Source organism: Dromaius novaehollandiae, chromosome 5 (assembly GCF_036370855.1).
Source record: "Dromaius novaehollandiae isolate bDroNov1 chromosome 5, bDroNov1.hap1, whole genome shotgun sequence".
Taxonomy (NCBI): domain Eukaryota; kingdom Metazoa; phylum Chordata; class Aves; order Casuariiformes; family Dromaiidae; genus Dromaius; species Dromaius novaehollandiae.
In genome coordinates this window covers 47653311-47667477 of record NC_088102.1, presented here as the reverse complement: position 1 = coordinate 47667477, position 14167 = coordinate 47653311, and the positions used below count along the sequence as shown (strand labels likewise).

Below are 14167 nucleotides of genomic sequence, written 5' to 3'. Positions count from 1 at the left end.
CCAAAAGGGGTCTTGCGATTATTTTGCAGGTTGAAATGTTAGCATTATTTCCCTCCAAGAAGCTGCGTTCTTCCCATCTGTCTATAAAGCAACAAGTAACCCTTAAAACTAGTTGCATTCTGTTCACCGTTCTTCTCCAAACCTAACATCAAAATGCATAAAATCAAAAAATTAGAGCAAAGATTAAGGCACTTTCCAGGCTAAAGGATGTAGTTTCCTGCAAGACTTTACAAACACATGTTGTTTGTACCCTGATAATTTCTATATCAGCTGCGCCAGACAGCATATTGAAGAAGTGAGGAAAAGCAGCCTCTGTGATTAAGGTACAGGGAGCTTTATTCCATGTTTCATGCTTGTATGTAAAGAAAAGACACCACCTGTTTACTTTTTCAAACAGGCAGAACTCTTTTCTGGAAAGGACACTCTTGAAAATGCTCTAGAGGTGTTCATTTTTGAACCAAGAGTTGATGCTTCTTTGCAGTGGGAAAGTCTGCATTCTCGTAAAGACTCTCCAGTCCCTCTCTCCATTTGCAGTGTGCAGTGAGTAGTCGGTGATATTTGGTTTGTGCAAGTGGAAAACTTGGGACTCAGAAAAAAACCATCCTTTTTATATGGTTTGTGGATGTAGCAAGAAATGAATTTTTGGTGAGGTTTTTATGGTATTTCCTTTTAGACACAGTTGTCGCAGAAAGCAATGGCTCAGAAGGAGTGGAGGGTTTAGAAGATGATCAGATGTCTGAAGAGATGTTGGCTTTGGTGGATGAATTTGAAAACTCTTGGCCTCAGGAAGCTTTTGAGGGGGCACTGGAGGTAAAAGGTCGTCGGATGGACTTGCAGGGAATCCGGGTCCTAAAGAAGGGATCTCCAGAAGGATTGGCTAGCTCCTGTTTTGGAGACTGCGGTGATGATGATGATGAAGCTGAATGGGTAAGTTTGGCTCAGTTTGCCGAAGTCTTGTACCAACTTACTGTTGTGGAGGGAAAGACTAGGACAGTTGATGGGTTTTGTGTGGGAATATGTAGGGGTGTCCTCTCTGGACCTAAAAGAACTAGGTCATGGCCTGTGTAGTTTCAGTCCATCCCCTAATGGAAAGGCTTCCACATCACTGAAACTGCATTGCAAGCATTGATTGTTAGTAGCAAGAGCTTAGGTGCTGAATGATGCTGGGTACCTCCAAACTTCTTGCTGACAATGAATGGGTTGAGTTTCACTGCTAGGAAACAAAACAGAACTTCACTCTGCTTTCCAAATCTTTGCATGTTGTGTAAGTACAGCATTGTTCTTCAGGTCCTCCACATCTGACTGACAGTTTAATTTTTAAAAAGTTAAAATTTTTCTTCTTCCAGTAGCATGCAGTTGCAAGGGGAGAAAAAGAGTGTTTTACCAAAAGTTCTGATTAGCCAGAAAATAGAAAATTATTGTCATCATGTTACAAACAAAATATATAGTGAAAAATGCACTTCAGTTCTCCAGCAGTTAAATTGGTTTTCTGTTATGTTAGAGGATTAAGTTGTGTAATTTGTTTGCATGGTGTGATGCAGGGAGAGTGAGCAGGCTTAGAGAATGGCTTGAGATGGGTGTGGGAGGGAAGAGGGGGGGAGAGATTTGATCTGATCTGTAGCAGCTCTGAGACTGATTCTTTGGGCTAGAACAAGCAGTATATTGAAACTGGTAATATTTGTGGTGTTTCTTACTGTTAACCTTGCTGGTACTGTTCTTGTCTAGATCACTTTCCAGGTCAAACGTTTAAAGAAACCAAAAGCTGAAAGCTTGGATCTCCAGGAACCAGTTGGGAGAAATGGAGAAGGGACTAATGAAGAAAATGAAAACTTTTACCAAACTGCCCTGGAGATCAGTGGACCAAAGATACCTTCTCCTGGACCAATAGGTAAACTGCTGCTTCTAGAGAAAGCAGGTTCTTTGCAGCTTTTGTATTACACTGTTTTATAACACATGTATCACAAAGACTACATAATAAAGTATACCTTCTAGATGAGTATGTGGAAAAATAAGGATTCTCTTCCATTAGCACCTTCTTCATGAAGAAAAGCATAACTTTATATGCTTAATAAAGAAGCGGTAATTCCCAGAACTTCTGGGGATGAAGTGTTAAGAGTAGAGAAAGAAAGAGATGGACATTGTGCAGAGAAGTAGTAAAAGAGTTTTTCTTAAACGGTATTTCTTTAAAACTGGATAGGCGGAGAAGTTCATTTATTTATCAGATGAGAAAGAGACCTTTGAGACAAATACAGGGTGAGAGCTTGAACTGATTACTGACCAAATGTAAAAGACAAAATTCCCACATAAAAGGCAGCAAATTTGATCTAGTAAAAAAAAATGATGTAGGTATCTTGCTATAATTGGTTTGGTGACATTATAAAAGAAAATTTAGAGACTGTCTTCCAGAAGACTGGAGCTACAGAAGAGTAGGGTTTTGCACCAGCATAGATGAAGAGGTTTGGAGAGAGAGGTAAATATTTTGCTAGTTGAGCAGCAGGACTGTGAAGAGAGAAGATAATCTATTAAGCTAGCACAGGCCAGTTTCACTAGTACCTTCTCAAGTAGACAGAAATCATGAGCCCATGATTGCCTAGGCTGAAATTTGGAGCTCCTGGAACATGATGATGCCAGAGGAGAGAACTGGAGTAGTTGGCCCCCGTACCTCTCATTTCATCTCACCTTGATTTCAACAGATGTGAAATCTAGGTGATCTAATCCTTAGATGGTGCTGTAGGGCTGGAGCTATACCTGTAGGCAAAGACCTGTTCCCCAGTATGTTTTGATAGTTGACAATTTGATGACCTGGAAAGTGACTTCATATTTTGAGGGCTTTTATCTGAAATCTTTAACAAACTCCTTTTTTTAGCAACTGAGGGATGTAAGTTGTTAAATTAAATATTTAAATAAGGAAGTTTGTGTGAAAACAATCATTTGTGTGTGCACCCCTTTCCTCAATGCACCTTCTCTCCCCCTGAGCTACTTTTGTGGCTATATTACATAGCATCCCTTAACTGTAAAATAGTTATCTTCATGACACTCCTGTGAGGTGGGGGTTATTGACATCTTCTTTAAAGAACTAAATCATCAAAAGCTTAAGTAACTCATCAGAGGTCATCCAGGGAGTTGCTAGTAGAAGAGGAAAATTAAGCTAGTTGTCCTGTGTCCAGCCAGTGCTCTGACTAACTGAACTGTCCTTCTGTAACATTATTTCTATATCTCTTACTATCTTTTGCCATAAAGACAAATAAGAACTCATGATCAAATAGTGCATACTAGTGATGACAAGGAATGACAGTTCCTCCCTGAGATTTCTCAGCGGCTCTCAAAGTTAATTTTCCTTTACTCATAGTACTTTACAAAGGACATGGTATTACTGATGACTTCATTATTTTGCAAAATTACGGTGCAAAACAGGATTTACATCCAAATGGACAAAAAATTCAGGTAATTAGAAATAGGTACTGGAATGCTGCCTCCATAGCTGGTGCAGTAGGCTTGCACATTGTTAAATTTGGCCTCCCACTGTGCTACAGTGAATCTTTCTTACATTCAAAACCTTTCAAATGTTTCTGATAAGAGAGGGAAGTGTTTCCTGGCAGTTAAAACAATTTGGTTTCCCAAGACTTGATGCAATATCCACTAAATGTAAGGGAAAGATTTCAGTAGGCTTTGGATCAAGTCTGAAGATCAGATCGCTGTTTCTCCCAGAGATCTATATCTTAACATAAAGCAAGTTATTTAACTTCTCCCTGCCTCAGTTAACTCCTCCACAAAATGGGAAGGTTGAAATTGGTCAGTGGTTTCAGAAGTATTGCTGTCTTGAATGTAAGAATGTAGAGGAAGCTAGTGCCTGTCTTAAACAATATTCAGTGAGAAGAAATTGAAGTATTTTTCACTTGGGATTGCCAGAAGATGCCGCAATCAACTTTTATTAGTTTTTTCAGCAGCTGATGACTCACTTACAAACTTTATCTAAGGATGTTTAAGTAGAGACATAACCTGTAAACAGGAGTGCCAATTATTCTTAATCTTCAAATATTGAAAAAGTATAATGAAACAAGTTTTGAAACTCCAATTTCTAATCTGTCTCATATAGGATCTGATTCTGTCCTTGGATCCCACAAGTTCCATTCATTCCAGTTAGATTAGAATTTTCCTTAAAGAAGCTGCAGGACGGTGAACGTTTTATAATCTAGGAAATGTATCTACTTGTATAAAGTATTTTGTAAATCATCATACTGAAGTGGAATGTCTTTTGCTTCTAGACAGTTTCTTGTATTCTTTTATTTTTGACTCCAGGAAAAAGGCATGATTATCGCAGCCTTGGCTGGCCTAGTCCTGATGAATGTCTGAAACTCCGTAGGGTAGAGCTTACAACTGTAGCCAGCACATGGCTCGCTGTTTCTGCTAAAAATATTGAGTAAGTATCATGCATGCGAACCTTGACTAAGTCACTCACAAAAAGCAAGGCATCTGTATGGCTTTGGGTGTGCGTAAACTGAAAGTTTTAGTACTCTTTTAAAGTAAGCAGGAACTTTGCCAGGATTTTAAGGAATTTTGAAAACATTATATGGTATTTCATCAAGTGACTTGCAAAGAAAAGTGCAACTGCAGACTGAAGATCTGGTTTCTCTTGCTTTCTAAGCTACTCAAATGAGATCCTGCCAGGTTCTGGACAGATACACTCACTAGACAATTTTGTAATGACTCTTCCTTTTCCTTTTTCTGACTGATTCAATTCCTTTTATTACCTTTCTAGCATTACAGAACACATTGATTTTGCCACTCAGCTGCAAGAACCAGCTATGGAGCCCCTTTGTAACCCCAATCTACCAGCCAGTATGCACACTTTGGACCACCTGCAAGGTGTCTCTAGTCGGGGTAGCTTGCATTACACTGGAGAAAGTCAACTGAAAGAGGTATGCCACAGTTAAAGGCTGTCACACAAAAATGGTCATACAACAGCAGATTAAAAGTGCATTTAGCTCAGTGCCCTGTCTCCAAAAGTGACCTTCCGTGAATGAACGCCTAGAGAAAACTGTAAGAGCAATGCAAGCTGTAAGTGCTTATTTCCAGAATGTTTTCCCAGCCTTCTGTGATCTTGGCTGAAGGAAATCCTAAGGCGCTGTTAGTATCTTTGTAGATATAGCCTTTGGTGGTTGAATTAGTGGAAGAAAAGTCCAACTGAGCATACACAAACTTTGAATATTCATAGTATCCTGTGGCATGGGGTTACAACATTGTATGAAGACACAGATGATACTGACTCAAGAAACACAGTGATGTTTAGGTTGGAATGGCTTGGAGTATTTGTAAAAGGCTAGGGAAAGAAGTAATCAACAAATGAATGACATTTCTTATCAGTTTCCATCATCTAAGCTCTTGTTTTTCCTCTTCGCCAGGTGCTACAGAACCTTGGCAAAGACCAGTACTCACCACAGTCATTAGAACAAGTTAGTACTCGAATAGCCAAAGCTTTGGAAAAGGTATGTGTGAATGAGGAAAAGAACAGCATCTGGACTTACTGCGCGTAACTGACTTTGTGGTCAATCCAGTCTCAAATTGTCTGTCTGAAATTCCGATCTAGGATTGTGTTAGTATTTGGATTAGAGATTTGTGTCTATTCAGCATCTGCAGTGCACTTGCAGGCCATTTATTAAGCTATATCCTGTTCTTACGGATGGGAGTCTCGTCTGTCAAATCTTTTGCATATCTCTTTACTAAAACCAAAGCTTGTCAAATTTTCTGGTATTTCCAGCCTTATGACATCACCCCTACAGTGAGCAGTATTGCTGGTTGTTGATACGTATTTAACTATTGTGAGAGTTCTCAAAAGAGCTTGAAAACTAGCTTCTGTTTTACCTTTCTGCCCTCCTCTTTCTTGTTGTGCTACACCTCAAAGCAGCACACAGACTATAACACTGATTTTGAGCTTACAGATAGTCAGAGTTGAGCCATGGCTCAAGTCTACGGCTGTGTTCTTGGTATGCAGCAGTCGGATGGCTGATTGGTGAGGGCTGCCTGTCTTTTTTTACCTACCTCCTTTTACCTTATGCTGTGCTGAGCTGAAGTGGCAGATGCATTTGGACAGCTGTATGACACCATGCGCAAGGCTGCGCTTCCTGTTCTGCCTCGAGAAAACTAAGCTCCCTAGTTAGATGGAGGCTGATAAGGACTTGAGCTGGAGAGAAGGATAGGAACACAACTTTCCCAGGATAGATCTAGGTAGATGAGGATGCAGGGATTGTGTGTTATATGCTTACAGAGAGTGGGGAGAATATTCCATACTATTAGAGAAAAGAGGGCTCGGCCAAACTAGTTTGGTACCATGGGCCTATTCCGAAAGCCTTCTGAGGAACTCACTGGGCTTTGAAACTTAAGACAATATAACTTTCTCATTTCCATAAAGTAATGATGTTACCATTATGCTCACATTATAAGACTTAGTTTCTTTTGACTTCAGATGATATACTGACATTTTCATCTTGAATGCTACAGTTTCCACTGGAGACAGACAGCAAGCTTTATTCAGATGAACTGAAAATTTGGTACTAAGGAGACCAGAAACAGAATTCTCAGTAAGGAGACTGTGTTGGAGATAAAATGCAGTTCTTTGGTATACCAATTTCATTCATTAGTCACAAGAGCTAATGAAACAAATCAAGATGGCTACTTATCTTATTGCATATGTGAGCATAAATATTCATTTACTTTATCAGAGTCCACAGAATTCAAGCATGTAGTATTTTCCTTTTGAATTTTGCTCCAGCTGTCCGCCATACGTAACACGTGGCATGGGAATCAGCCAACTAGAGACACCAAGCTTAATCAGCTAGACTTTCCAGGCATCTGCTCTGAGCTTTGTCCCAGAGAATCCTTTCTCTTTCCAGTGACTACAGAGAGTCTATGGAGCCCAGTCTTCTAACTTAGCTAGCTAAATTTGGTGCCTTATGTTGGCTAATGTGTATGCACATCCAGATGCTCAGCATCTGGCAGCTGGTTAGAAGCTGTTGGGGCTGCTGAAACTGTCATTGCTGTTTAAAGCTTTTTAGATGCTATTCCGTTCTTCGAAAGATGATGTCGCATTTGGAATTTGCAAGTGTTTCATTTGGCAATCTCATTGAGCTGGCTATTGCATATATGCTGTTAGATAAGAAACTATTTTTGCTGCTTTGGAATAGTCTAATGCTATTTTTAAATGTAACATCCTCTACCCCAATCTGTGGAGTAAGCTGAAAGAGAGTGAAAGACAGGAAGACTGTTCACTACAGGTTCGCATGACTGATTTTCTTGTTCTTCTTCTTTTGCCAGAATCAGACTTCATGGGTCCTCTCTAGCATGGCAGCTCTTTACTGGAGGGTGAAAGGCCAAGGCAAGAAGGCAATTGACTGCTTACGGCAAGCATTGCACTACGCACCCCATCACATGAAGGTATGTATGCATCTGCCCACTACTCGGATGAAACAGTGTTTTCACTTGTGACACAGCCATACACAGTGTGCACAGATTATCATTAAATCCAGCCATCATGTGTATCAAGCGTCTGTAATGTACTGAATATTAGCTGGTTGTGGTGAAACTTGAAGATCTTTACTACCTGTTTAGTGTGGGCTGTTCCTTAAAAATTCTGCAAAAGAGTTATAGTGGTATTTCCTGTACTTCCATGGGTTTGACACCTCTCTGTGTAATGCAGGCTTGAATTCCCCCTCATTATGCAGGGCTTTGAATTTTGGTCAGCCTCTGCCTGGACAGGTCTTCTGTCTAAAATGTGGGGAGTATATCTTCTGGTTGTGCTCTCAGAGGAGAGCAGGCAGTATCTAAAGGAACAGCTTAAATGCTTAAAACTGTTTTTGAGCTGTGAATCTCAATTGGTCACTAGTGCCTGACTTTGTGGAGCAGTTTGGTGAAAGAGGCAACTAATCTTCTGTTCAGTGTTTGAGTTGACTGAAGTGCTTTGTGCCCTGCACTTTGCCACACGGTTTCCTGAACATTATAATACCTATTCCTAGACACAAAGCTTCCCCATGCAGCTAATGGTAAATGGGATATAGGCTGCTAACTCAACATTGCAAATTTCACTTTGAGACCTAAACACCAAAATGTGCAGCACTGCAAAATGTAAACCACTTTTCAAATCTGCATCTTAATTCCTTATCTGAAAAATGGGAGACAAAGTAGTTTACACTGTCAAGATATTATTAGGAAGATGTAGTCATTAACTCTAGAAGTGCCTCAACTAAGGCATGTTTATCTGTTCCCACTCCACATTCTCTGCATCTATGTCCTATAATCCTGTCTCTTTGCCATTGTTTGCAAGCAAGATTGGAATCAGGATAGGCATGCAGGTTTAGTACAACCAACTGTTTCTTATTTTTCTGTCTTCTTGTGTAACTGAGTATGGCTCCTCAGAAATAGGGCAGTTAGCTATATGACTTGTAGGCATCACAGTAAGGATTGGAAACTAGTTTATTAAGATGATGGTGTAGCAGTGCTGACTATTATCTGGTAATTTGGCATAGTTTTGCTTGGGACTGGCTCGTGCTCCAAATTTGTGCCTTTTTTTTTGTCCTCCATGCTGCAGCTGCCACCAAAGAAACCTGTGGGTCTTGTTTGTAAAGATACAGCTGCAACTTGAACTTAGTGAGAGTTAGCACTGAATGCGCAGCTATTTAATATTATGTTTTATACTCCTGTATGGCTTATGCACTCTCTCTACTTTCTCTTGCCTTTTCTCATCTGGATAAAAGGTAATTAATTATTCTTGTGGGCTGCTTTTGTGATTCTGACTTTCATAGTATCTGCTTTGTAAACATGAATGACACATACTCCAAAGGCACTCCTTGCCTTGCAGACATCAAGGAGGCAGGGATCAAATACATGCAAAATTCTCGATTGTCCCATTCAAGGCATCTAAGACTTGATACTGAGCAGTATTTTGTTCTTTGTATGTGTGAAGTCCAGCTCCCAGAGATTCTGTTATGACTGTCAGGGCTCAACTGTTTTGTCAGTCAGACAAGGTAACAATCTGGAAATCCAGAAAATAAAGAACATACCATCAGCAACCACTTGTGAAAATTTGATTTGGAACTGTTGTCTGACATCATGCAGGAATTCTGTAGCAGAGGCAGGGTAAAAAACAGTGCATCAGTTGCACTAATGGTTAGTCCCTCTTTTTCCACTTCCCTGCTGTCCTTTTATTTATTCATATTCCTTCCACTTTTATGCAATAGCTGAGGGAGGATGGGTTATACGAACAGCTTGTCTTGTCTCTTCTTAGACTGCATCTCATCTTTGGGGAAGGGTGTAAACTAGTATAACAACACCTAAAGATAAATGTATGTACTAGGACACAAGTGAGTTAGTTTTTAGTTGATTTTCTCTGCAAGAGTAATGGATGTCACTTGTGAGCAGATGCATGTATAGGAGATTTTTTATTTACGACTCAGGTCCAAATGCTCTTTTATTTAAAAAAAAAAAAAAAAAAAAAAAAGTGTGACTCATTGCTTTCAAAGTGACCAGAGTATGAGTGAAGTGACCAGTAACCAAATGGCAGTGACCAGATGGTGGAGTCTTCTGGCAGTCTTCCTGATCAGGAAACAGTTTCAATGGAAAGAACCTACACTGTTCACCGCTTGCTCTTCTCTTCCAGGATGTACCACTAATTAGCCTCGCAAACATCTTCCATAATGCAAAACTTTGGAATGATGCCATCATCGTGGCTACCATGGCAGTGGAAATAGCCCCGCACTTCGTGGTTAATCATTTCACACTGGCAAATGTCTATGTAGCAATGGTAAGTATACTGTCACCCTGTTATGTCCTGTCTTTAGGTAGAGTAAATGTATATATAAATCTTATAAATTAATTTGGAGGAGCAGCATTCAAGAAATAGAGGTAAGGCCAGTAAGAAGGAATTTTCTTTTGAATGTACTTTTCAGAGAGTGCCAAAACTCCTATTACTCATTTAATACTTGAAGGCCAATATTTTTTATAAGCTGGCTTCACAACGCTGTCTGCAAAGCTTTGTTAAGACAGTAGCAGACAATTGATAATTTTGTTTGGCTGCCTGTCTAAACACAGGATATTTTTGTAATATTGGAAAACTGATGATAAACCGTCTGGCCTGAAGAGCTTAGCTTAGCATAATTGCTAAAACAGTTCACAATTACCATGGACAAACACAAGGGAAGTTTAATTTCAATATCTGGTTTATCAGCACACAAAATAATTTATGGCTTGGATTCAAATTTCTTCATACTGTTTATGTATTTTAATCTACAATTTAGTTTTCAGTTACTTACTCTGAGCCCAAGATGTTTATTCCTTTTATCTGACCAGTGCTGGACTGATCCCTGCATGTTTCGTTCTTAACATTAACAGGGCCAGGTCCAATACACTGGGAGGATAAAAGAGGCACCATTAAACTGAGACATAGTTGATATATTTATGTGTCAAAAGTATTTTCAGTTGCACCTGTTCGTATGTATGTCTGCCAGTTTTTTAGCACTTGTCATAGATTCGTGCTTAATGTTTTGCTTCTCTCATAGAGGGGATCACAATGATAACAGGGGAAGGTAAGCAGGTAATTTGTGTATTATGGCTATCAGGATAGGGCTGAAAAGAGTGAAATGCACAGTGCTGTCAGTTGCACAATGGAAACTGAAGGAAGGTATAACTTTGTTCTATTAAGGTATTTCTTGTGACAGTAGTTTGAAAGAAATGAAGTAGAAGCTTGATGGTTGAGTTGCCTGTTTTTTTAAAGTTAGCACATTGTCTATGGATAACTTCATTCTCCCTGGATCTGAGACATTTCTCAAGGCAGCCATGTATTCATTATTGAAATGACTGTAGCAATAGGACAAAATTTATCTTCTGGATCAAATTATACCAATATAAAAAAAAAAAGCTAGCTAATTTATTTCATATTTCATCTGCTGTATTCAAGAGCTAAATCTGACCAATAACTTGTAAAAGATGTCATTTTAATTAATAGTACAGCATTATAGAGGCCAACATTAGTTTGTTTGTAAGGCTTACCAGCCAGTTGCCTTACAAAGTGAAAGCAGTTGGCCATTTTAAAAAGACTGAGAACTCTGGATGGATGCTCTAGAAACTGCTGCTGTGGGGAAGAAACCGAATGGCACCTCAAGGTAACAAAGAAAAGATAACAAAGCAGTGTAGAAAGTCACAAAAATACCCATATTTTGTTCTAATATATTATTGCATGTCAGTGCGCATTCTAGTTAATAAAAAGTGGGGTAGTATAGGTACTTAGATTTCAGTAGTATAAAAATAGATTTATTTCCATGTGAATGTTTCTTTATGCGATTCTGGAGTCCAGCTTGTCAGTCAAAATTGTCTAGCTGCTGTGTGCTCTAAAAGTATTATTCTTTGACTTCCTTTAACTTTGAGTAATCTTCCAATACTAATTTCAAGTTGTTTGTAAAAGTGTTGGCTGTTCAGCAAGGTTCATGTTTTTGCATTGTCCAAGATTTTAAAGCTTTGATTTATGTAAATTGTGGCTGAAATCAGTTTTTAAAAGTTATTTTTAAATCAAGAATGCTAAGATGTACTAATTAGAAGTAAAAGCAAGGGAACTGGTCAACGATGCTCAGTGATGATTGACTCCTTTCATATTCTGCAGACTTGGGTCATAATACCAAGAAAACGTCAGTTATTTGGGGGAGAAAAGAAAAAAAAATAAGGGTTGGTTCAGTTTCTTTTGTGCATACCATACTACTCAACTGTTTAGGCCAGGAAAGGAATAGAAAGTGTTAGTGTTCAGTGTTCTTAGAAACTGACTTCGTGTCATCTTCATTCTTTCTTTATAGGAGGAGTTTGAAAAGGCCATGAAATGGTATGAGTCAACATTAAAACTTCAGCCGGAGTTTGCCCCAGCAAAGAATCGAATCCGCACCATTCAGTGTCATTTACTTATGAAAAAAGAGCGACGGTCTCCTTAGAGATCAGCATCTTTCTCTTTTTTTAAAAAAAGTCATTATTTGCTATTCTGCTTTTAAGTGTGCTAAGATAAATTGATGAATCAATTTTTAACAAGACTCTTAAAAAGAGATGGGATTTGGATCAAGGGTTCTTTTATTTTTCTCAGATATAGGAGCATCTTGGGAAATACATTTCACAGACCATAATTTTAAAACATCTCTGTAAATATTAAACCAAGAAACTTCCATGAGTCCATGACCACCTGTACCATGTCCCAGGCACCTCTAAGTTTTCCTTAATGCTCAGATTGGCATCAGCATCCAAAATAACTTGCTTCATGTTTTATAATCTAAGTCAATGGAAATGCAAAGCACACAACCATAGATAGCAAGAAGATATAATCAGCAATTCCTCCATGAGAAACTCATGCTTTGTCCATTATTGTTCAGTCCATACATATTACCTGCTCCAAGTTAGTTTTTTGGAAGGAGGGAGACAAGATTTCAAATGTTTATAATAATGTATTTTAGGAACATCACACATCTTTGGAATTGCTTATTTTTGTTGGGGGATCAGCAGGAAACGAGGAAGAGGAAGAGCAGGACACTAAAGTCAAAGCAAAAATCCCAATAAGCTATTTTATATTTGTCTGTATATTCATAGCCCTCTGCCTCCCTGAGTCGTTGTTTTACTAATTCTTTCTTCACTGTATTTCTAGCCATTTCAGAATAAGGTGCAAGTTTTATGCTCACTCTGAGCCATAAAGACTTTCAGCTGCTGAGGGGGAGGAGGAGGGAGGTGGTGTCAAGGTATCATCAGCAAATGAGTTAAGTGGAATATTTCCAAATCAGTTCTCTTTGGCTGGTGGAGGACATGATTCTCCAGACATCATTGTTGAATCAACAAGGGCACATATTGGAAACAAAATAAATTGTTTATGAACAAAACACAGCCTCTCATCTCATCTTTCTGTCATGCGCTGTTGGAAAGAGACTGGGCTTGGGGAGCTACAGCCCCTCCTCAGAAGAGCTGGGAGTTGGGAAAGCCTTTAATACTCCTGATTAGATAATGATTTTCTGCATACCCATGGAAAATTCCCCGCACCTCTGTGCCAGGCTCCATTTCTGTGGCAGAAGGAAATAAGGGAAGTTAACTAAATCAGTTGACTGTCATGTAACCTACCCTCCAGCTTTCAATGTCAAACATATTGCTTAGCAATTCTTTTTAAAGAACTAACAATGTTTATGAACTAATCTCTTTCCTTTTAATCTTTTCCCTCCTTCAGTGACACAAATTAAGAGCAAGGATGGCAGTGATGGAAACTATGACATTAACGTAATTTTTTTAAAATGCTGTAACTTTTTACTTCATAAAAGGATTCCTGAATACTTTTATGTAGAACTGAAGATGAGCAGTTCTAATGCAAATGCCTACCTCTGTTTTACTGCAAGTAATTTTTATTCATCTAGAAAGCCTGATAGAAGTATGAGCAAGTGCTACTCTTGGGTAGATATTTTTTTTAATAAAACTGGGTGAATATGTTAAGTTTTTGATTGTCAACCAGCAGCATGTCAAATTTTATTCTCTTCCCAAGGCTCCTTGAAAGCTGTCAGTTGTTGCGTGAAGATAGGCATAGCTTTATCTATATAAACAGTATTCAGTAAGCTGAGAAAAAGATGACTTTCTAGAAGGCCTAATACAACACCACTAAGATCAAGGACTGGGATAATGAATTCTAGAGACTTCTCACCTAGTGGCCTAGATTGGGTAGGGAAACCAGTAAGGCAAGTGCAAGTACATGGAAGGAGATTCCATTTGTACTGGAGAAAAACATAGGAAAAGTTTTCTCCTTGAACTAAAGCAACATGCAGAGAGGTTGCTTTTAGTCAATTCTGTTGCTGATCTGCTTAACCTTTATAGAGAATGATAAATACTTGGGAGTTGCTTAAATACATGGGTGAATCTTCTGTTTCTGTTTCATGTGCTAGTTTTAAAATGTAATATGCAAAAACTTCTCTTACTTGGGATAGGAGATCCAGCTTATTTCTTAGCTTCCTAGTGTATCATATGGTCAAATGAAGTGATTGTCACATGTTGGCTGCTTTCTATTGCATCTGTCTCACTGCTGATGAGGGATGTCGGGGTTTAAGTGAAGAGTAAGGCTGGTCCATAAGAACCTAAAGCAGCAATATGTGGAGCACAGATGGTCATCCTTGGCTTTGAT

General features: G+C 38.9%; 1 protein-coding gene across 1 annotated transcript in view; it reads left to right on the top strand.

Moving 5' to 3' along the window:
* The window catches only part of TTC17 (tetratricopeptide repeat domain 17), a 61925-nt gene extending 49035 nt beyond the window's left edge, over positions 1-12890 (top strand). Inside the window, exons 18-25 of the mRNA XM_026093214.2 lie at positions 674-927; positions 1726-1888; positions 4300-4420; positions 4760-4919; positions 5403-5486; positions 7312-7431; positions 9650-9793; positions 11832-12890. Of these exons, the coding sequence (XP_025948999.2) occupies positions 674-927; positions 1726-1888; positions 4300-4420; positions 4760-4919; positions 5403-5486; positions 7312-7431; positions 9650-9793; positions 11832-11963 (1178 nt within the window). The 3' untranslated portion in view covers positions 11964-12890. The remainder of the gene's footprint in view (positions 1-673; positions 928-1725; positions 1889-4299; positions 4421-4759; positions 4920-5402; positions 5487-7311; positions 7432-9649; positions 9794-11831) is intronic.
* Positions 12891-14167: the final 1277 nt, after the last annotated feature.